Source organism: Girardinichthys multiradiatus, chromosome 14 (assembly GCF_021462225.1).
Source record: "Girardinichthys multiradiatus isolate DD_20200921_A chromosome 14, DD_fGirMul_XY1, whole genome shotgun sequence".
NCBI lineage: Eukaryota > Metazoa > Chordata > Actinopteri > Cyprinodontiformes > Goodeidae > Girardinichthys > Girardinichthys multiradiatus.
Window position 1 is genome coordinate 31,933,145 of NC_061807.1, and position 24,923 is coordinate 31,958,067.

Below are 24,923 nucleotides of genomic sequence, written 5' to 3' on the forward strand. Positions count from 1 at the left end.
ACATTGTACTAACAGTCAAACATGGTGGTGATGATCTAGGGGGACTTTGCTGGTTCAGGACCTAATAGACTTAAATGAAAATCCTCAAGGAGAATGTCTGACCATCAGTTTGTGACCTTAAGCCCAAACAGACATAGGTTATGTAGCAGGGCAAGAGTCCAAAGCACAGCTGCAAGTTCACCTCTGCATGGCACAAAACAACAACAGACAGACCGTTCTTTATTGAAAACTGTCCAATAGGGCTGAGTCAAAACAGTCATGGGAAAAAGGTTCCTCCACGCTAATCCACATGACTCATTGCCGGTTATCCAAAATGCTTGATGGTAGTTGTTGCCAAAGGTGGGACAGCCTGTTATTAGGATTAGGGAGCAATTACTTTTTACACAATTACTTTTTTTTTAACCCAGTTGGTTTGGATAGTAAATATATATCGTCATTTAAAAACTGCATTTTGTATTCACTCAGGTTATCTTTGTCTGCTATTAAAATTTCTTTGAGAATCTGAAACCTTTAAGTGTGACACATAAGAAATAACAGAAGAAATTCTTACAGTCAAACCAAACAAACGACATCATTATTGATCTAACCAGGCTAGAAAATTTAGATTAGTGTAAAAATGCCCCCCATTGTTGGAAAATCAAAAACTAATAACGTCTTGGTTTGTTTAGGCTAAGACACAGGGCAAAACAATGAAGCAAAAAAGTATATTTCCTGTTTAAATAAGAATTTTAATTAACAAGAAATAAGACTTAATTTGAGACTTGACTTCAGTCACTCTGTCAGTAATGTTCTGTGACCACCAGAGGGCGATACTCCCTTCGGCTGTTTACTGTTTGTTAAAAGCCTAAACACTACATATACTGAACCTTTTTGCACAACAGAGTGTTTGGTGCACAGAGGCATGATCATTTACTCATGCACATCACCCTGTGATAGTTAGTTTTTCTCCCATATACAGACTGAACTGATTTTTGTTTATTTGAGAACAACAAGCACTTGAAACTTTACAATGAACACAACACTGGTATTGTACAAAAACTTCAAAACTGCTGTAATGTATCACTAAGGATCAGAAAGTGTTTTTACCTTGTCTTGCTGATTATTTTTTTTTTTGCTTCTTTAGCCCTTGAAAATGTATTGTGTGTATGAAAACAATGCATTTTCAAGATGTAAACCAGGCAAAATCAACATGTGTTGTTATGCTGTAGCTGTATGACAACAGTATTAAACAAGCCTCTATTTTTACACTACATTGTATGCATAAATAGAGGTACTTTTGATTACTGATAATGTCAAAATATTCTGTAATACTTGTTTTTTTATGGGATTTCTTTTCCCTTTCTTACCTGTAGGGCATTTGATATATTTATTGTGACGTTTTCCGAAAATAAAAACAGTTTGAATCTTTTTTAACCCAAAGCAAGAACACTGTAGCATGAAACTGTGTTAGATTTAGATTGTTATCTTTAAAAAAAATTATTCATCAGATATTTCCTCGGTTAAATTAGTATGAAAACATTACCCACTATGGTCATGTAGTACGTTGGTCTTTTTCTCATTTGCTGGCTTATTTAAAAAAAATAATGGTGTATTTATTTATTTTTTGCTTGTTTTTCTTTGTCAGATAAATTGCCTGATTTGTGTTGGAATTGCTATTAAACCCCTCTTGGACAACTTTTGTTAACTTGATTCCTAGAAGTATGATTCATTCCAGTTTAAAATTTTGTGCATATTTGAGTCAGTCATGACAGCCGCAGTGATTGGAAAACCCTTCGAGCGCTTGGAATTGGGACCATTCCAATCAATTAACCTCACCAGAGGGATTTGTAATGGCAAGGGTGTTTCTGGAAGTATCACTTAAATAGGAGGGGGAGAACCTAAGGAACGGATAAGGAATACTTTAACTCAAAGGAAAATAATACAGCCTTTAGACTCAGCTGGTGTCATAAGATACACAAGATTTAGACCTTTTAATGTTACAGCACCCAAACATAAGTAGTGGTATCATTCATTGATGCTGCGTTGTAACAAAACTGAGGGCTACAGTTTAAAAGGCATCACTGCATCAGTGATGGCTTTACATAGTGAGCAGAGCCAGCATCCAATTAAAAGGCCCTAGTTAATGATTAAGATCTGTTTTAAAATAAACTTTAGGGAGTTCTCAGTAAAGCCCGGCTTTAAAAAGGACTGACTTATTTCTGGAGTTACGGTTAAAGTTTCCAACCCCAGAGTGACCAAATTAAAAACGATACAGTATGTGTTACGGCATTTCCACCAGCAAGCCGGGCCATCTGCTGGTAAAGTAGAGCACATGTGACATTCGGCGCTTGATGACTGTCCAAGGCGCTGTGGCATTTTGTGGCTAAGCTTGCATTACCGGAGTGGATAATGAGCCTGAGCACACGAGAGCCCCAAGCACACAACTCTGTGCCTTAGCTTTGGATCGGCTTTGTTGAGCACATCTAATCATCTTCAATCTTATAAAGTCTTGTGTTGTTTTAACTTCTGGATGATTTATCCCATCCTCATCTTCTAAAACCACTATTTACTCACTCTCTAAAGCAAGTCTGTCCTGTTCTAACACAGTGAGGGAGAGTATTCATGCGCCTGTTATCGAACTTCCTTTTTCTTTTAATTAAAATAATGTAAAGGAAAACGTCTTACTTGGAATATGTAGAAGCATGCCAGTTAACCTTATTTTTTCTTATCTTTCCCATCTAAAGAGATTAAGTTTTATCAGTAAATGCAGTTCATTCCTCTTCTCCCCCCTGCTCTGGATGCTAATAATGTGGCAGAAGGTGCAGAAATGTTAGGAGGGGGAGGTGGATCAGGAGAGGCAGGTTTGGTGAGGTAAAGTGGGGTTTATCCCAGCAGCTTTGGGGAGTGAAGGCTTATCTGGGTCAGAGATCTTTGTGACATAAGCAATTAGAGTTGCCCTCTCTTGTGTATGCTAGCAGGAGGGAGGCCTCCCGCCACCTAGATTAGCCATACTAAGGATGGGGAGCTTGGCAGCTTCTGGACCGAGGAGGGAACCAGCTGGAGGGCGAGATGAGTAGCTGGTGAGGTGGTGCGTATTTATTTAATTTTTTTAAGAGAGAAGGAGGGGAAGGGTGAGAGAAAAGAGATCAAGGGGTCAGCATATTTGCAATGTAGAAACAGGCTCTTCTATGTGGTTCACTGAATGGGCAAGAAAACAAAGAGTCAGTGACCCAAACTAATTGAAAGAATTTATTCTATGGGCCTCTGGGTCCAAACGAGGTGGAAGTTTTCACACTGGGGCATCATAACTAAAAAAAAGTAGACAATAGAGGCTGTTTATGTACCTCAACATCTGTGATTTCTACTCTTCAGCCACTTCACTGGAAGGATTTACAAGTCACTGGGAAATTCTGCTCATAGAAACAGTCTTTTACAAATGAAACAGCTTCTTAACAAATTGGGCTGTTATGTTGATAGAATTAAGATTTGTATTTGTAATAAATATCGCAGAGAGAAAAAAAGACAGATTAAGGAGGCTGAAGACAGACTGTGCCATTTGTTTTCTTACTGATTGCAAATACAAAAAAAAAAAAACACAGAAAAATCACCGGCCCAGTGGCTGGCCGGTCTTAAACAAAAAATCCTTCTGATCAGTGAATGCGCCACACAAAGCGCTAGCTATGGAGTCACACAAACAACAACGCTCTTTGGAGTAGAAACAGTAACTGAGAGAAGAAGACTCTGTTAACTATTTGTAGTATCAGTGAGGTGTTTTAAAATAAGAAACACAGAGTTGAGAGTTGCAAAGCTTCGGATGCATAATGTGCTTTCTCCAGGGCCTCTTAGGGATTTTCTAATAACTGTCTGCTTCGTCTCATTCAAATGTACAGGCAAAAACCTTAAACCTCTGAGCCTGTGGTTCATGGAAGTGGACTGATGAGTCAAAGCAGATGTTACAGGCCTGCTTTGACTGCACAGATTGGTGTTTTTGAACCTTTAGCGATGGACCTAAATGAGCTTGCTGAAACTGTCACCTCTTCCATCAGGTTTTGTGAGGAGATGTGTGTTCAGACCGAGACCTTTCACACATACAACAACAATGAACCATGGTTCTCATTAAATCTGAGGAAGCTTGCAGAAATTGGGAACAGGCCCTGAATAAACTGACCAAGGAGATCAGGGCAGTTAAGAAAAGCTGCAGTGAGAAGCTAAAAAGCAGCTTCTCAACTAACTGCAGCGTCCTCAACACTGTGTATGTTGTGGATCACTTCCAGTTCCTAGGAACCACTCCCTCTTGAGACCTGAGCTGGTTCTCACACACAGACACTGTTCAGAGGAAGGCCCAGCAGAGACTGTACTTCCTGCAGTAAATCAAAAAGTATGTTATTTAGTTATTTAGTCTGTCCTGTAGTCGTCCATCACTATGTGGTTCGGCTCATCCACAAGACAGAACAGGTCCAGACTGCAAAGAACAATAAGGTCTGCTCTGCAGAGAGAATCATCAGGGCTGACCATCCCTTCATCCAGGACTTACACAGGTCTAGATTCAGGAAACGGCTAGCTAATAGCTCTCCAGATCCCACACACCCTGGACACAAACTATTTAAACATTTACATTCAGGTCAGTGTTACAGAGCGCTTATGGCAAAAACCAGCCGCCACAGAGACGGCTTCTTCCCCCAGGCTGTCTCTCTGAGGAACACTTAACGAAGTGCCCAGATCGATACCATGCATATTTGCACCAATTCAACCACAACCTTCATGCATATATACAAATTTACAAAAACATATATTTATTTCCCCTTTTTATATAGTTAGAGTTTACATTTCTTCATTGAGAGCAAAGTGGAACCAAACTCAAATTCCTTGTTTCCAAACATGGCGAATATTTGTCAACCTGAAAACACAAGCATTTATTAATAAGGCAAATACAATAACAGACCAACCATCTGCTAAGCATGTCCTGCTCTCTGAGAAGCAGGGATCCATTTCACTTAAACAAATGAGGGCTTATCAGCCATCAGTGCCAGCTTTGGGGCAAGTTTACATGTGCCCTTACTGAATAAAAGCTTCTCAGGCAAAGTACAGACATTATCACTCGACTCTAAACCTGGTGTTCTTGGAGCGCCAAACTACCTGGCATTTTAAATGTATCCCGGCTAAAGCCAGACTATCCGGCCTGGAAGACAGGAGTAATGAGACGTGACACTGCCTGAGGGAGAGAAAAAAAGGCCTAACAGTTAAAGGTAATCCCTCTCACCAAGCAAACACCTCCCAACCCTGCTGTCCCATGAAGCCAGCAGGATATGAAGCTACAGACGCACACACACACACACACACACACACACACACACACACATAATGAAAACACAGAGTAATCGATAAAAGTCATCATGATACCATGCGTATTAATGTCTTTCAACATGTGTAAGTTCAAATGATACATCTTGAAGCAAAGTGCAACCATATGGTCTTTGACAGCCACATGAGGCTCATTTATCACGGCTCTTCAAGAACAGATGATGGGAGCCATGATACTATAGTCCCAATGTTTGCAAAGTACCACTGGTCGAAAGTCTAAAATTTGTCTAACTGAGGAACATACTTGTTGTTTCACATCCGCTGCAAGAAAACAAAAAGAACATTATTTTCTGTCTTTATACCTATAAAGTTATGTAAAAAGCGTAAAAATGAAATAACTAAACAGAAGCAGCTCTGCCGATAGCACGCAATCAAGGAAACTGTTGTGGGACAAGAGATTAGCTTGGGTTTATATGACAGATTAAACTTAGGTTGAGCTGTCACAAAAGGATCACACAACACGACTTGAATCAAAATCAATATAAGCCATGAGCGAGGGTGATAGTATTTGTTTTCACTAAATTTGGTAAACGTTTTCTGTTATGTTGCCAGAGTTTTTGTGAAATGATTCTGTACAGAAAACATGGAAGCTCATTTGGGTCCCTGAAACAGTAAAGATAAGAAAACTGAACTGCGAAAAAGTATTAACCCCCTAACAGACTTCTTCTTGTTTTTGATTTTCTGTCCCACTTTAATGTTTCAGATCATTAAAATCATGTTATATCAGATAAAGATAGCCTGATTAAATAATAAAAAAAGCAGTTTTCAAATGATGATTTAATTTAAAAGGGGAAATAAGCTATCAAAACCGACCTGGCCCATGTAAAAAAGTGAGTACCCTTTAAACCTAATAACTGGTTGTTCTACTTTTGGCAGCAACAACTAACATCAAGTAACAATAGGCAATGAGTCTTTTACATCCCTGGGGATTAACTCCGGCCCACTCTGCTTTGCTGAATTGTTTCAATTAAGTTACAATAAAGGGTTTTCCAACTAAATGACCTGTATGGATCATTCCACAGCATCTCAATCAGATCTACATCTGGGCTTTGACTAGACCATTCCAAAATCTTTGACTGATTTCTTGAGCAATTCAGTGGAGGACTTATTGGTGTGCTTTGGATTATTTTCCTCTTGTAGAACCAGTGATCTTGAACTTAAGGTAACAAACTGATGGCCAGATGTTCTCCTTCAGGGTTTTCTCCTAGAGAGTAAAATTCAAAGTTCTATCCACTGACAGATGTCACTGACTTTGTTTTTCGCCTGTTTTTGAATATTTAGATCAGGGTATCATGCGTTGCTTTTTGAGATGTTCTGTGGAAAAATGTGAAAACGTTGCAGGGATATGAATACTTTTTTGTAGCACTGTAAAGCTGTATTTTGTACATTTGAGAACCTAAAACTCAATGTAAACTCAGGACCAAATATTCAGTTTTATAGCAGCAGCCCTAAAAAATCAGCATAAATCCAGAGTTTATGAAGATAACCATGTATTATTTTGTTTAGCTTCAACGGCAGGTAAATTTGTGTTGGATGTGGTTTAGTTTTATAAGACACAAAAACCGAATTCATAAAACCATAAGCCAAGAAGAACATTTTAAAGTTTACTTTAGGTTTGCTTAGCCCTTTGATGGCAACCAAACTAAAGCTAACAGATCCACTAAGTGCAGGGAAGACAAGCAAAAAACTGCACAAAAAAACATTATATATATATATTTAGACTTATGGCTGCCGCCCAATTATTTTATGTGTATATAAATATCTATTTTATGCACACTCCTCTCATTTAGGGCTACATGATATCAGGAAAATATTTAATTGCAACAGCGTTGCTGAAAATTGATTACTATAAACCCTCTTTTTCCTGACACATTTTAAACTTTACCATAACACAATGTCTCCACCACTCCCTGCTAGTGTTAGCATCTTAGCCACTAAAGGTATTATGCAGATATACTCATTCATACATATTTCCCTTATAGAAATCTAAATAAGTTTTTAATAAGTATATTATAAACAAATTGTCAAAATGTGCAGAGTTGCTGTTAGTTTATACTTGATATATTCATAGTTTCCCTTAGTTGCTACTATTCTAATTACTGATCTACGCAACAACTTAAAGGAAAATTCCCCACTCCAAAAACCAGCACTGAAACCTGTTAGTGTGTGACACATCCGAGCAGGGGTGTGAGCATCTCTATCGTTCTGTTTTCCTTCAGCACAACCTCAAATAGACAAAAATACACCAAAAACCAAGTGGTGTTCTTCTCAAGGCTGTGTAAGTTTCAGCAGAATGGTTGGAGAAGCTGCACTGGGAAATCCAGAGATCAGGGGAGGTAAGACACCAAAGCAGGAATTAATGAGCATTATGGTATTAGGCAAAAATAAGACCCAGATTAAATCCCTGTGGATCTCTTAACAATTCCTGTAGCACCTGTCAGATGATAAAGCAAGACAGACAATTTGAATATTAAACAGGTTGTCTGTACTAAACATATCCTAATAAACATTGTAAAAGAAAGGTTTGTAATCCTGTCTAAATATTTTATAAACATTGTTTATTCTTTACATTTTAATTGTCTACTGGTTGTAGTGGAACGTGTTTAGTAATAGTTTTGAGCCTGCGATATTGTGCTTGTTTAACCAAAATAATTACAAATAAAGGTGTATAGTAACAAATAATTAAAAACACAATTAAAGCACGCGCGCAAACATTCCTGCAGTAATTAACATGCAGTGACTACAGTCTTGTCAATAAAAAACAATATGTTTTTCCAAGAAACAACATTTCATATGTTAGAAATAGAAAACAGTGGTTCTGGTGGTTGTCAATGAATTAGCATCTGCATCTGTACATAATCCATGATGTTATCTAAGGGGACGAAAATAAGCAGAAAAAAAAAAAGAAATGGTGCTGTTGTTTATACGGGTCAGCTCTAAGTGTGCTCAGCTGATGTGTGTGTTGTCTAGCTTCTGTCTCACGAGCACAGAGCATTTGGTGTTTCTACGATCAGGCAGCTAACTGTGTTGTCATCATCTTCCAGATATCATTAAAGGTTCATTGAAAACCCACAATACCTGCGTTGCAGTGACACAAATTAATGTGGTTTTTTTTCTGTGAGAAAGAGAGGTTAATGCAAACTTCTCCACCATTACATCTGTACGTTCCAATTCCACTGAAATAGAGCTGCACAATTATGAGGAAAACATCCTTGCAATAGTACTGTTGAATATTGTGATGTTGCTAAGGATTGTAAGCTACAATCCTTAAACTGCATTTCCCTTGCTACTCTTCGTCTTATTAAGACCAAGTTTTCTTCATAAATTAAATTAAAACTCCTGTTTGTTTCTTCCACGTTTTTGAAGCAAATACATTTTTTGTTCATCAAATAGCATCTTGCTTCCACTAAGATAGTCAGCTCCAAGCAGTGGAAGTACAAGTCTACATTCAGCAAACAATCCTGAGCAGGCGGTGATTTGCTGTTCTATTTTTTAAAGGCTTAAACTAGAGCTTGCCAGCTAACCGTGAGCTTGTGGTTAAGCCAATCCTTCAAACAGTGAACATGATACCGTCTGGAGGGCGCATTGTTTCATAGCACAAATAAAAACTGCCCTGACTCACCTATTTAAAGTATTTGCTTCAGAATTTAATCTAAGAAGATAAGTAAAACTACTGTGTAGAATTGTATTTAGTTATATATCACAATGTACAGGACTTTAACAAGTGAATTTAAGAAGAGTGATGCTTCCAGTGAGTTTTAAAGAAGACATCTCACTTTTTGCAGCAGGGTAAACAGGAAGATAACCTTGCATTAGTCTTATTTCACTGAGGTTACATAATTCTTCATTATTTTCAGTCAAATGCCCACAGCTTCATGTTGTCCGAGTACCAGGGGTGGGAGACAAAATCTATTTTACAATGCACCAAGATGCAGTATGGAGGGCCAAAAGGGACAAAATTAAATAAATAAATGCATTATAAAATGAATAAAATGTGAATGTCCCATGAAATAAATAAATGTACCATTAAATGTCCCATTAAATAATGAAATGTCCTATTAAAACAATAATATACCTTTTATATGGTTACATTAAATAATATATTTTTTTAATAACTTAATTCAAAAATAAATTATTTCACTCTATATTTATGTATTTCATGACACCCGTGCAACAATGTCAACATGAGGTAATTTAAACTGTCAACTTGACCCATCAAACTCAGTGGGCGGGATTATGGCGGCTCCTCATCAGACACCTGGCATCTGATTGGCTGTTTCACACAGCATGTCAAGAGGGCTTCTTCCAGGTTTGCTATGAGTCTGAGGTCAATGTCTTCGCTGGAAAGAGCACAAATAACTCCAATAACTTCTAAACGTCTAAAATATCTCTAACCAGTTCACGAGAGAGCTCTTTAAGGTCCTGTGTGGAGGAAGCTGCCACAGGATCAGCGTTAGCCCCGCCGACTAGGTTTGATGGGTCAAGTTGACAGTTTAAATTACTTCATGATGGCACTGTTGCACACACACACAGTGAAATAATCGTATGTATTTTAAAATGTATTTATTTAAAAATGTGACATTTAATTTTTTTAATTTTGCATGTTATAATTTAATGGTATATTTAATGACTTAATGGGACATTTAATGGTTCATGTATATATTTCATTTTTTAACATTTGTGTTTTAATTTGGATAATTCTGGACATTAAACGCTCACAAAGTTTACTTTACAAGATGGATTTAAAAGTTGCTCTTTTTCAGTAAAAATGTTAAAAGGTAATATTTATTAAACTGACTGATTCTGTCACAGCAACTTCATTTAAAACATATATACATTAACTCTAAAAACAAGTGGCCTTTACTGACAGCAAAAGGCAGGATATAGGCAAAGAAAGAAGGTGGGGAAGACATGCAGCAAAGGTCTCAAGTTTGGGAATCAAAACCTGGATAACTGTGAGGACCACAGCTTCTTTACATGGGGCGCACGTCTACCACTACACCACACAACGTCCCAACTGAAAGACAGCTTTGGTCGAGTTAAACTTTGCCCTGTATTTGTATTTCAAAGCCAGATTTTCTGAGTTGTCAGTTGTAAAAACAACAATAATGTCATCTGAAGTTGGAATGCCAGATGGCGAAGTCGGAGCAAAGCTAAGTCACTAAAATTCGTATCCAACTCGGCTGCCCCACATGAATGTAGTGAAAGTTGCCTTAGCAATTCATTAGTGCTTCTGACGGTTTTGTGTCATTAATCCAGCTGTACAAACAATGACTTTAATACTCATTTGTAGGAATATTTCTTTAGTATTTGCACACATTACACGTTCAGAAATATATTATCAGCTTCTATTGCTAGCTGTAGTAAACACCAAAAGAAAGGACTAATTCCAGTGTTTTCCAGCCTTCACCCCGAATGTTTTTAACTCCAGCCACAATTTCTGAGTAAAACTGAAAGGGGCGTAAAACCGACCGTTATAGCCCTAAACTTGTGATCATTTCATAGTTTTTAAACTGAATTATAATCACTTCAAAGTCAGAGGAAATTTGTAACTTTCATAAATATTGGAGACATGTCCCAACAGAGCATTAGCCACCTTTTTTGAAACTGATACGACTAAATTATAAAGATAAAGAATATGTTTAAAGGCTTAGCACTCTCCCTCCTCAAAACTCCATCCAAACGTTCCATGTTCAAACCAGCTGCTTTTAAGGGGGTACAATTCTAACCTGGTAATCTGCTTTACCCTGGTAAATATAGCCCAAAGACAGCAAAAATACTGGCCCCTGATCACTACTACAGTTCCTGGAAAGGTTCTTGTAGTAGAAAGGCACCTTTAGCTGTGGAAGTCATTTTTTGAGTCCTACTGCCTTGGCCTGTGGGCTAAAGCTAAGCACACAGTATTCTGGGGATGAGGGGAGGGGAAGATACAGGGGGGATAGACCTGTCTGAGAGGATGCTCCCATTGAGTTGTAAATGAGCTTGTAATTAGCTCTTACACATTAGCCAGGAGGGAATTAAAAGAGTGTGTGTATGGGTGTGTGTGTAAGTGTCATTGTGGGTTTTGTAACCCCTTTTCCTTCGAATAGGAGTAACGATGATAAGCAGATAATACTAATTACTTCTCCTCCCAATTGCTTGTTAATTGTGCTTGTTGTGGATTTATACAGAAAGATAATACCCTCAGTTCCACACGAGTACAATGCAGCACATGACCCCTGCTTTGTTGACAAAATGAACAAGTATTTTGTTTGTTCCTAAAGAGAGTAGACTCGTTTTTAATCCAGTGAATATTATGCCAAGTGGGAATATTGCGTACATGGGGTCTCACAGAAGGGACTGATAATTCAATGAACTGAATTTTTATTTTTGTCAAAAAAACAAAATTTTTTTTTAGTAGCAGCATGTCTCACAGACTTTCTTTTTTCTATGAATATTCTGAGAGGTCTTGTGTTAGGCCTAAACTGGATTTCTTCATATTTATCAAGAAAATTCTTTTCAGATATTGTTAATCTGTTGTAGGTAGTAGAACTGAGGTATCATTGTTTGATTGTTTGTAGTTCAGTAAGGAAAGACAGAACATCATGCCACAATAAGCCTTGGTTTTGCTAAAAGCTTCCTGAAAGACACCTTGGTGGTGCAAAAATATTGTTTCAAGCCTGTCAGTTTTATTTTTTAAACTTTTGATGATACAACAAAAGATATAGGAAAAAAGCAAAAGCTTGCTAGTAACAAGCTGCACAAAAATCCAGTTGAAAATGGGATTCTTTCTAAAGTCACTTGCTATGGGTAATATCAAGAGTTGTAGAATTACCAAAGATTGAACACCTCAGGATGTAAACTAGGGCTGCACATTATCAGAAAAACATGGGATTATGATGTTATATGTCAACATATGTCCACATATGGAAAATTTGTTTATACGGAAATGACAACAGGTTGATTCTATTTACTGTCTAATTTAATAAAAGTATACAATAAAGCTTTTGTTCCCCAACCTTTCCCCTCCCCACCCGTCCACCCTCTTACAAACACGTACATCATCTGTTCATCCCATCAACCATCTTATTATTCGTCTTATTCTAACGGCTCGACTGTGCTTAAGCAGATTTTGACTCAGTCTGCTCTTAAAAGTGTTAAACAGATTGGGGGAATGGGGGATTTCTCCTAATGAAGGTAAACGTTTGTCTATGCGAGAACACGTCTGAGTGGTGGAGGTGCAAAGTGTCTAAAACTTGGAAGGTTGGATTAAATGCAAGCATGATCTTCACTGAGCTCATTTCTCCCCTTCTGTGCCAAACAGTGTTACTGACACACACAGGACACAGTTTACCCCACTTTTTATTAACCCAACACCCCCACTGGTCAATTTAATCTAGATTTAGGCTATAACAAGCATCAATTGATTCCCATTTGTTTCTACAATAACTCTGTAGGCTTTCTATACCCCACACTGCAGATTCTACGAGCTGTCTGACGATGTTTCAGTTACATTTTCATGTCCTAGGATGAAACTGACTATAAGTTAAATTTTGCGATACACAGACATAGATTTACTATTATTTAAAACAACTTCAGATTAAGTCTCACGACTTATTTTTACAACTCGCCTTCACTTTTCAGTTGCATGAAATCAGAAAATAGTTCCGATACTTTCTTCTCATTTTTACGATTAATAAAAATCGCAATTGGTTTTTGTTCACTTTTCGTCTAGAAAGGAATGGTTTTTGACAAAAACTATGATGATAATTTTTCATCAACAAAATTAAAACTTTAAACTGCATTTGAAAAACAATGATGGTGCATAATGGCTCTTTTTCAGTTAACACAGATAATGGTAATATCTCTAATACTAGCATTTAAACTAAACTCAGACATTATACACCTTCAATAAACTCTATTTAAATGTACACTATTTGCCAAACCTAATGGGTCACTTGCTTTACAGACATATGATCCAAAATGACCTATTTTTGATAAAAAAAAGACTTTAAGAAGATTTTGCCCCAACCTTTGCAGCTGTAACAGCTTCAGCTCTTCTGGACAGGCGTTCCACAAGGTTTAGAAATCTGTTTATATTAATCTTTGACCTCTTCATTTCTTCCCTAACAGAATGATCAGACACTGATGTTGGACGAGAAGGCCAGCCCTGCTATAATTCATCTAATTTATCCCAAAGGCGTTTGATCAGGTTGAGGTCAGTTGGTGACCTTGTCTTGTTATGCTGAAGTATTAAGAGTTCTGAGGGGCTGAGCCCAGCTCCTGAAAAACAGTCAATTACCATATTGCTCTCTGCACCAAACTTTACACTTGAAATACTACAGTCAGGTAAGTGATGCTAATGGCATCTGTTAGACATAGACTGGTCTATTTGTTGGCCACACAGGGAGGCACGATTCTTTACTCCAGAGAGTTCAGTGGCGGCGTGCTCTACACCGCTGCATCCGATGCTTTGCTTTTCACTTGGTGATATATTCAGGTTCTTTGTTCTTAAATAGATAAATAATAAGAGCTTCATTTTATTTATTTTGTCATAGAAGGAATTTGCATTTTAGGAAAATCTGTCATTTAAATTTTTTGATCATTTGAAAAATGTGTCGCTATAATTTTAAGAAAAAACTGTTAGCGACTCTATTTGCACACTCTAAACTGATGAGATACTATATTAATTTATTGTTAATAAAATGCCAACATTTGAATATAAAACCATTTCATAGTTAAAGCTTGAAGTAGTTTAATATACAATTTCAAAACAAATTGGGGCTCCTGATGCTAATTGATCCGCTGTTGTTTGTTGTCCCAATAATATCTCTATTCTAGACAGATTTCCTAGACAGGATTTTTTGGCTCCTTTACTTAGTTCTAAACCAGACAAACCTTCACCTGACTGTAACCTTTGTCCCAAGCCTTAATCACTCTGGAAATAATCTATATCTAGCTTCAGGGGTGTCTGTTACAAAATAAATGTAACATGGAGCATATTAATTTCCCTTTAGGCTACTGTGGACAAATGACGTGCAACATGTTTGGGCATCAGCTAACAGATGCTTACAGGATCTGTGGTCTGATTAATACAAAAATTGTCCTTAGACCGATTAATGAGCTACCGAGATCAGAGGGACTGAAGCAGTTTGCAGATTATTAACATGGTGTCCTGACTTGCTCTTGTTGTGTATGGATGTCCAGGGGTGTTCCCAGTGTGTCCTGGTTGGAGGGGATAGCCTATCTGAACCCATGTCTGTTTTAATTACATGGGTATTAGCTGGTGGGATGGTGGTGGGGGGGGGGGGGGGGGGGGGGGGGGGGGGCTTTATGTCTCGACATCTACCCTTAGGCAAATGTCAAGAAAATATGATATTGTTTTGTTAATTACGGAAAACATTAGTTAACAGCATTATGTAAAGTTTTCTTCAAATGTGCAGGAAATCAGTTGCCTCTAAACGTTCTTCCTTTTGTTCAGTAACTGAGTGTTTTTCTGTAAAGAACTCTTTCTTCATGCGTTTGCTCCTTCCCATCATCTAGTCCTGAGACTGACCTCTATCTCCTCAAGATCAGACCTTTTAAATAATCTTTTCTCACTTGTTTGCTCACTGCAGTCATCCTGGCAGTCACTGTATCCTCAGGCTAAGCCAAACAAGCTGATCAGCCAGGCACCTCTGTACACACTCCCCCCCACTAAGACGCTAATGGCCGGGACGTATAATCCTTCTCAAAAGAACCACAGAGATGCTAATTGTATCTAGCTATAAATACTAGCAACTCCTTGTCCTCTTTCTTCATTTGTCTCTGCCTGTAATGGTAGAGCCAACACTGTCTTCCCAGACGTATTTATACCTAAATACCTAGAGAGGCTGCTGAAGTTGTGGCGAAACTTGCAGTGCTTTCCAAAAAAAGCAACAAGTCCAAGGAGCATCACACACGGATATAACATTTCATGTTGTTCGTGAAGATTTCTCAGCTGAACTACTGTGAAGAAACGAGGTGAGATGTTCCCACTGCCGATGTTCACACCTGACCAGGTGGCCCGGGTGTGCGAGAACCTAGAGGAGACTGGGGATATCGAGCGCCTGGGTCGGTTCCTCTGGTCGCTGCCCGCTGCCGTACCTGGCTCTGCAGGGGAGGCGCTCAACCGGCATGAGTCTGTAATGCGAGCGAGAGCGCTGGTCGCCTTCCACACCGGGAACTTTGAGGCTCTTTATCAAATCCTCCAGAGCCACAGATTTACCCGGGAGTCGCACGCCAAGCTCCAGGACCTCTGGCTGGATGCGCACTACAGAGAGGCGGAAAGGCTCAGAGGGCGGCCGCTGGGCCCTGTGGAGAAGTATCGGATCAGGAAGAAGTTCCCATTGCCTCGCACCATTTGGGATGGCGAGCAAAAGACACACTGCTTCAAGGTTTGTGGTTACATTGATGATATAACCTCTTTTTGAATACCTAGGATGATGATGTAATCTCTTGTCTTGCGTCAAAAAATAGAAGAATATAATGGGCATTTAGAGTGCACAAACACTGTGTAGATATTTCAAAAACCGTCTTTTACTTTTACGCCTGTGAAGACAATTTCCACTCTGACTTTAAAGCCAAACAAGCTGAGGTTGAGCTGTTAAGATGGTCAAAGCCACAGTTATCCTTCAGCCTGCAAGTCTACTACTTGAGGTTGTTGCACAAGTATACTCTACATCAGTAGTTCCCAAAGCTGGGGTGGCAAAAAAAAACATCAAGTGTGTGTGTGTGTATTGTGATCCTTCTTGGAAAACAACAAGAATGAGAAAGGGAAAATGACATCTATGTTAATTTATGTTTTAACAAATGAAAACAACAGCACCGACAAACATATAAAACAATATATTATAACAATATATTATAAGTTGTTTGCATGGTCATTATACTTGTTTATTTGACTTCTGGTAATGTTTTCATACTCAAGCAATAGCTCGGGTTATTTTGTGTGTCAGAAGCACAAAAGTGGGAACCACTGGTCTCTTCCATTTAAGACCTTCATGCTTTAAAATACTGCTGTATAACATCAGATAAACTGATTAAGAAGCCAAAATTTGTTTTAATATGTACAAATAATCAATAATGTGTAGACCACCATTCATTTTAAATTAAATTTAGCCTTGTTTCATTTAATCCCACTCTGGCATTTATTCCATTAAGCAATTTCACATTTAAGAACACAGTTTTAAACATTCTGTCACTAGAATTCATTTTTGACATTCCCTAAAATATTCTGAATAATTCAAAATTGTATATAATAATATAAGAAATAAAATATAATAATAACTGTTGAACTATTAAAGCATTCATTTTTGTGCATTTTATTTTAAAAACGGCCTATTGAAAAGATCCAGACACCTGTTAGAGGAATACGAAAGCATGAACCTTGCCTCCATGTTTGTTTGAATTAGCTTTCTCTTGCGGCCAGTGGAAGTATTGTTAATAATAGTATAATCTTTAATTCCAAACCTCAGTGGGGATGACCAGTCTGTCATCCTATTAAGCCCCTTAGCATGATCCAGTTTAGCAGATATACATGTATGTATACCTCTAGCGTAAACAATGTTTATCTGTTTGTAAATCCAGTCTAATATGTTTAAACATATGTTTAAAGACAGCATCATATTAAAGGGATATAAATATAATACAGGCAACAGTCCATGTGAAAACAAGCTGTTTTTTTTTCTTCTTAGATACTAAAAAATAAGGATTGCAAATGAAATATTCCACATTCTTCTCCAGGAACGAACTCGGAGCTTGCTGAGAGAGTGGTATCTCCAAGATCCTTATCCCAATCCGTCCAGGAAACGCCACTTGGCCCAAGCCACAGGACTCACACCAACACAAGTCGGTAACTGGTTCAAGAACCGCCGCCAAAGAGACCGTGCCGCATCAGCAAAGAACAGGTATGTTCTCATGATATTTTAAAAAGAGAAATACTAGAAGAGTGAAAATGGTAAACTTAGATCTGAGTTGTGCTTTTTTCAAAATTTACCAGAATTTGGGGCATTTTCATGGATATATAAAAATTTGCAGTCTGTGCTACAGGACCATAGTAAAAGCTTTGTAATCTGTCTCTCCACTCAGGCTTCAACAGGACCCGTCCGTCCTGCCATCGCAAGGCTCCCCTGGTGGTGCCCTTCAAGAGCACCACCCCCACCCCCACCTTCTGGCCGCCTCCCCACGCCACCTCGGCAGCCCAGAGGCGAGTGACTGTAGCTCAGAGACAGAGCGCAGAGGGACGGGAGCTTCCACTCCGGAGATCTCTGTCAGCAGCGACGGCGAGTTTGAGTCTTGAGACGGACATGATGCAGTTGTTCATACAGGGAAGAGAAGACGGTGGGGCGACTTCTGCCTCTGACTGAACTTTGTAAAAGAAATGATGCACTTAAAAAAAGCACTGAAACGATTGCTGGTCAGTTCGTCCCTTTGCCAATATCATTCTTTTTCAGTTTTGGTCTTTTTTCTGGTGTGAAAATACGCCGTCTGCCACTGGATGTCTAGTACCAACTGGATTAATTCGTACCGGACAAGGGGACGTTTCAAATCCGCTTTCACAATAGATGATTTAAAGTCATTTTCTATTATTTACCTTTAGTCTACTGCATGGAAATGTGTCTATGTGACACTATGAATATTAAATATAAGCAGGAGGTGGCTGGCATTTATTTTGACTTGTTGTGAGGTAATAATTCTGTAAAAGCCCAAATGAGTTTTAGAACCACAATCACTGTTCAAATATTTAGAATTAATACCCAGTTAGATGAATCGCCATAATTCATCAAAAATTACCAAAAGAATTAAACTGGTTGAAGTCATAGATTCTAGAATAGATTGTTTACAGCTACAGACTGGAAGCAGGAAGGGATGAAAACGCCTGGTTCTGAAATGGGGGTACAAACTGGCAAAGGGGGCAAACGGAAACCAGAGCCCACCAAAACCCATAAGCTCGGTTGTTGTGTAGAATGATAAACAACTACAGGTACAAAAACAGAATTTATAAGTCTCGGGTACAGATTTTAGAGATATTCCCAATGTTCTTTAGCTCATGTTTCTTACTGTTTCCAATAAATCTGTAAATAAAGATGATTTTGTAATAGTTCACAGGAAAGCTCCATGCATTTGTGTGGAAACATTATATGAACAATGCCTTGTTTAGGTTATTGCTGTATGTGAACATGTCACCATGCACATTAATGAATTGATATTTATGTGCCCTTACATTTAAAGTAGTGTAAATCATCTATATATTGTCAGCGGTACACTAACAATGGCTCATTGTTGTTTGTCAATGTACTGGTTAAAATCTGCATGTAAACATGATCTCCAACTCCTTTGACTCATTTACAGCCTTAAATGGAACTAAGGGCATTACTATAACACAAGTCGTGAGTCTATGCAAATCTAACTGTCTGTGAATACAACATGCTGCTTCGGACACAAACCATTTGGATTACAGCCACTTCAACCTGTCCACTTCTCCTGCTGTCACTGAATGGAAGACGCTGCTAGAGGTCCCCAAGCTGTTTCGAGTCCATCAGGAGCTGGCAGAGACAAGGGAAAGATTGTGATGCACTCATTGGTTTTTATCTCCATGTGCCTATTACATGTCAGAACAGTAAAAGCCAGTCAAGCGTGTCTTCATTATCACTCTGTTAGGCCTACTGTCTGATTAAATTTTCTTACAACTATCATTTCTCACATTTCTGTAATTCATTGAAAATATGTATTTTGTAAATGTTTTGTGCAAATAAGTAAACCTATTTTTATCCAGCGTGACCGTAGGTTTTTTGTATTTACAAAGTTTCAAGCTGTATGAATGAAGTTTAAAGTAACACAACAAAAAATATAAGCAACAATGGAACATCATTGTGGTAAATAATTTCTTGTACTCACAGCCAATTGCACTGAACTCATTTTAGCTTAATTTAATTTAATAAAACATTGCTGATGTGAGCAATGCAAGATACAACTTAGAACATACTTACAACATACAACAGGTATGTTAGTAGCCTGCTGCTCCAGATTTTGCTCCTTTTGCTTCATTGATGATTATCCTATTGGTGTCAAGTTGGAGAATTTCTGTAAATACAAAAACATTTCCAGAATATCATTCGGTTTTCTTTTTTTCTAATCCTGTTAGCAACATTGCTGGGGCGTATGCTGGCATTTTGGTCTCAAAGAAAAACAGGAATTGATGTATCTAACGAAGAGCAAAAAAAGTAAATATCTAAACAAAAATATTCAGTATCATAAAGCTTGCAACAACATAGCAGAAATCAACTGATTTTATATGTGAGAACAAGCTTTTCTAGCCCACAAAAGGTATGGCTTAAATTCAAATTTTAACTCTAATGTTTGACGTTGACATCAAATGTAAACAGAATGCCTTTTTGTTTCAATGCAGTATATGGTCAGTAGCTGTTTTTAATGATCTTTATGGTTTGGAGTCACAAGTTTTTACTGGTTTTTAATGTACATGATCACAAATCACTCAACAATTTTAGCTTTTCAAAGGCTGTAAAAACAAACTATTTTGTATTAGTTTAAAGCGGAGCTCCATGCATTTGTGTGGAAATTGTGAGACATTATACGAACCAAACCTTATGTGGACTTGATCTTATTATCATTTAAATGTTCTTAAAAGATCTTTTAATATTTTTTTGATACACAACTCTTAAAACCTTTTAACATAGCACATTAAAAACGCTACTCTTGGGGTTTTTACAGCACAGCTATTATCAATATAAACTGACAACACTCCTGCCTTGATGTAAATGGTTTAAATTTAACCTCATTTTGATTTTTTTTATGCATGAGTCTAACTAAATATTGATTTTAAAAAGATCATGAATTAATTTTAATACATCAGAATGAGATTCCAAATAATTCAGACGCACTTGCTATGCAAGTCTTAAATAAAATGATTTGTGTAGTTTTATAAAAAGAACAAATTCCTATAAATTGTGGTGAGGCAAAAATTCAAAACAAAACAACATAGCCTACAGTAAGCTTAAATTTGAACACACCTTGAGCAAACTTAAATAGTAAGATTGCATTATTGCTGACATATTGTTGTCGTGTTGTCGGTGCTAATAAACTTAGCAGCCTTAAGCTATTTTGTTACAAAACTTTCAACAAGTTTTTATGACCATTATAACTCTGTTAAATCTACCCAACAGCTGAAGAAAAAAACACTTACCTGCTTTTGAAGACATTTCTGATGCATTTTGAACAAAATATCCTCTTTCTAACTCAATTTTTACAATTCTTTACAATTAATTTTTTTTCTAATTATTTTGATGCTGCAGACGTCCCAAAATTATTCCATTGTAAATTCAATCGCGTATATGTACATTTAAAAATATATTCTTTATTATTGAGAGCAAAATGTACCGGAGTCATATTCTTTGCTTGTCTGTACAAACTCGACAATAAAGCTGATTCTGAAAATGGCGCCCGTTTCTTTTCCAAGAACCTACCTAACCATGAAAAGAAAAAAAACTGTTACCAGTTAGTAAGCTGCGCCAACTGAACTTAACTAAAATGCTACAAATTTAATAAAGACTGAGAACTGTACACAGACAGTCCTCTCAACGTTTAAAAAACAGGGATGAACGGCAATGCAGTAATGAATTTGTTATCATGAAGGTGAAACCAAACCAGCCATTACCGCCTTCAGATGCATTACTACTTCTCACCACCAGAGGTCAGTATCACAGTCTAATTTGTGTTTATCATACAGCGTCTGTTAAAATGTTTCAATAATTGTTGGACTGAATTAAACATAAAATTAAGAGAAGAGGAACATTTTAGGTACTGTAAGAGGAAGCTTTTGTCATGTCAGAGACATTCTGTGTCATTGTTGGCTAAGATTGTTCCAAGCCACACTCAGCAGTCATATATTCCTCTTATCACATTTACTATTGAATTACTTTTAGTTTTTACTGTTTATATTATTTAAATATCTCAGCATTGTTAAGATTTATATTAAACATCCATTTGTACAACACACAGGCTTGCATAGAGAGGATGGGTGTAAAAACAGGGGTTCAAGTTGTGTTACTTATCTATACTCATATTCAATAAATTATTTATTATTGAAAGGTTCATTTAGTCTAGTAACCCAATTCACTTAGTAGAATGCATTACGTAGACACACAGAGACAGATGTTTTTAAGTCTTTCTGTTAAAATGATGATTCTCTGCTTACAGCTAATGAAAACACAACATTTAAAATTAGAATAACAGACCAATCAAAACATATAAGAAAGTTGTTAGTTTCAGGGGTACTTTTTTGGTCAAAGATTTTGGAGATTTGACTGATAATTTTGCCATGTTAAATTATTTCAATGAACATTTCATCGCAGCAGGGCATATGTTTTATTCTTTTGACAGTGATTTTAAACAAACAGTTTTAAATTAATCTGCATTTGTAAGCTGTCCCTCTGTCCTTAGTTTGCTAAAAAAAAAGTTGGACTCCAAAAAGATCAGCTGGTCCTGATATTTAGGATGCATTTTTTTCCAAACCTGGCTGCTGACTTGTACTTTTAATCTAAGCCTCAGCACAAACAAATTGCCTAAAGTTGGTTAGCAGTGGAATTTGTCCATTCACTGCTAAAAGCAGTTGATCCCTCAACTGTAAAAAATTACAAGCCTATCTCAGAATTATGTATTCTGGCAAAAGTTTTTGAAATACTGGTCTGTAATAAACTAAAGGATTTTTTTTTGGATAAACAGCATTCATCAGTCAGGTTTTAGGAAGCAGCACATCACTGCTTCTGCTCCCCTTAAAGGTTTTAATGATGTGTTTGAGGCATTGGATTTCAAACGGATTTGTAATGCTGTGTTAATGGACTTAACCAAGCCATTTGACACAGTGGATCAGAGTCTCTTGCTAGAAATTATGTCCAATAATAGCATCTCCAAACAAGCTGCCTTTTGGTTTGCAAATTACTTGGCAAGTAGGACACGGTGTGTTCAGATGGTTGGAATTAATTCCAACTTTCTTGAAGTCACAAAGGTGTACCTCAAAGCTCAGTCCTAGGACCTATCTTCTTCAGAATATACATAAATGATCTGTGTACAGACTTGTCTAATGCTTCCTACCATTTTTATGCAGGTGATTCTGTAATTTACTGCTGTGTACATTAGATTGCACAGACATTTGAATTTCTACAGTCTGCCTTTGATGCAGTGCAGATTCATCTGGAGCAGCTGAAACTGATCCTAAATGCTGAAATATCTAAAATAATGGTTTTTTTTTATTCATCTGTTCCCTCTGAGAACATCCTGTTTATCAGAACTACACAAGGTAAATTTCCTGTACTACCAGTCACAAGTACCTGGGATTAATTATTGATGGGAAGCTTTCTTTCAAAGGTCATGTTAAAATGTGTTCTTCAAATTAAGGTTGCAGCTCGGTTTCTTTTACAAAAACGAGTCATGCTTGTCCCTCAGAGCTCGGTAGCTTGTGATAACAGCTACTTTTTTGCTCGTACTTGATTAAGGCGATGTTGTGTATATGTGTGGTTTAACCAGCCTTCAGTCTTTGACTCTGGTCCACCGCTGAGCTCTCAGATTTATCACTGGCTGTAGCCACCTCACCCACTACTGTGAACTTTATGCTAATGCTAGCATGTCTTCCTTAAATATAGGACAATATGCACACTGGATGACTCTGGTTTAAAAGGGTTTTTTGCTTGGTTTTGGCTTGGTACTGGCTTGGTTCCTTCTTATTTATGCCCTTTTCTTCTAAAAACAAAAAGGCTTTATGCCTCACGATAAAATTACATTTTGTGTTTCTCTGTTCCTCGTATTTGAACTGAAACTGAAAATAGAGCTTTCAGTTTTTCTGCCCCCTGTGCTTCGAATGTTCTCCAATCTGAATTGAAAGTGTCAGAACTTGTTTCACTGAAAGCTTCCCACTCTATCTTAAGAAACCAACAACAGAAATCTATTGAACAAAAACTACTGCACCTTATTTGTCAAACTGCCCACACTTTACATATTTATAATGTTTTTTTTGTCATTGTGTTCTGTCTTGTCCACTACGACACGTGCTGCTGCCTTTCTTGGTCAGGTGACCCTTGTGAAAGAAGTCTTGATCTTAATGGGTCTTTATCTGGTTAAATAAACGTTTAATTAAAAAATAATACATTAATCTGACAAATGAACCTTATCTCACCTCATGATGAAAATAAAAAGAAAGAGGATATTTCTCCTATTTTAGCTTCCCTTCATTGGCTCCCTGTTAAATCCAGAATATAATTTAAAATTCTCCTCCTCACATATAAAGCCCTTAATGATCTAGCTCCATCATACATCAGAGATCTGATTGGTCCATACGTTCCTAACAGAGCACTTCATTCTCAGACTGCAGGTTTCCTGGTGGTTCCTAGAGTCTCTAGAAGTAGAATGGGAGGCAGATCCTTTAGTTATCAGGCTCCTCTCCTGTGGAACCAGCTCCCAGCTTTAGTCCGTGAGGCAGACACCCTGTCTACTTTTAAGGCTAGGCTTAAAACTTTCCTTTTTGATAAAGCTTATAGTTAGAGTGGCTTAGTTTATCCTGAGCTATCTCTGTAGTTATGCTGCTGTAGACTTTGGCTGCTGGAGGACAAAATGACCACTTTCACCCTCTCTGCTACATTCTCACACTACTCTCCTATTTAGCCATATATGCTTTTATTTCAGTTTTTAACTTTATGCTCTCTCTCTCTTTCTTCTCCTTCTGGAAGATACACCTGTCCTAGCTCTGTGTTTAGCTTTGACACCTTCCTGGAGGGGACATTGGCCAAGCAAACAACTTAATGCTCACCTTATACTGATGATACACTTGGCCCTGTCTTTCATTGTTAACCCCGTCTCTCTCCTACATATAGCTGCTAGCTGAACTTTTACTATGACTAACTGTATGTGCTCTCTCTCATACTCTAAACTTGAAAACTGGATCAGAGTTCATCTGCTTAGCTGTCTTTCCCTCCTAGATGAAGCCACTAAAGGAGCTACAACCATTATTGTTTTACTTTGCTTTCCTATAGAAAGTGCTCCTGGATCAGTGCTTCTGTGTTCTTCTCTGCTCTGTTCTCTCAAACCCCCAGTCGGTTGTGGCAGACGGCTGCTCACACTGAGCCTGGTTCAGCATCAGCAAGCCAAAATTAGACTGAAAGATAGAGAAAGGCATGTACAGTTTTATTGTCTACCTGTTTATTTACTTTCAGTGTTTTAATGTGATGGCATTGAGCAGATGTTTCAGTATCATCTCGTTATCCAATCACAGATTCATGGTTTATCACGGCCCGCCTCTTTCATCCAGTCTTTGACGGTTTTGCTAGGCTCAGTAGAACCCTGTCTTCTGCTGTTTTGTTTGGGTGTTAATTGTGATTTTTTTTGTACTTTCTCCAAATGGTTGAGCCTACTGACTGAAAACAATTGTTTTGCCGAACTCTGTGTCGATTTATCTTTCTTGAATAATTCTTCCCATCCTCTCAACAGACTGTTGTTGGAGCCATGATTCCTGTCAATCTGCCAGGTCTAGCTCCTCAGCGAGGGCCGCAAACAAAAGGAGATTCATTGGTAGAATT

General features: G+C 37.7%; 1 protein-coding gene and 1 long non-coding RNA gene across 2 annotated transcripts; one reads left to right on the forward strand and one right to left on the reverse strand.

Annotated features, from left to right (window-relative positions):
• The first annotated feature begins 14,710 nt into the window (after nucleotides 1-14,710).
• six7 (SIX homeobox 7) lies at nucleotides 14,711-19,114 on the forward strand. The gene is made up of 3 exons (XM_047386011.1): nucleotides 14,711-15,734; nucleotides 17,083-17,246; nucleotides 17,428-19,114. Exons 1-3 carry the CDS (start codon nucleotides 15,327-15,329, stop codon nucleotides 17,636-17,638), a joined length of 783 nt encoding a protein of 260 aa, XP_047241967.1. The 5' UTR covers nucleotides 14,711-15,326; the 3' UTR covers nucleotides 17,639-19,114.
• Nucleotides 18,786-21,016, reverse strand: LOC124880716. The gene is made up of 3 exons (XR_007041436.1): nucleotides 20,543-21,016; nucleotides 19,329-19,422; nucleotides 18,786-18,884 (listed from the first exon to the last, which is right to left on the reverse strand). It is a non-coding gene; the product is annotated as an uncharacterized LOC124880716 (long non-coding RNA).
• Nucleotides 21,017-24,923: the final 3,907 nt, after the last annotated feature.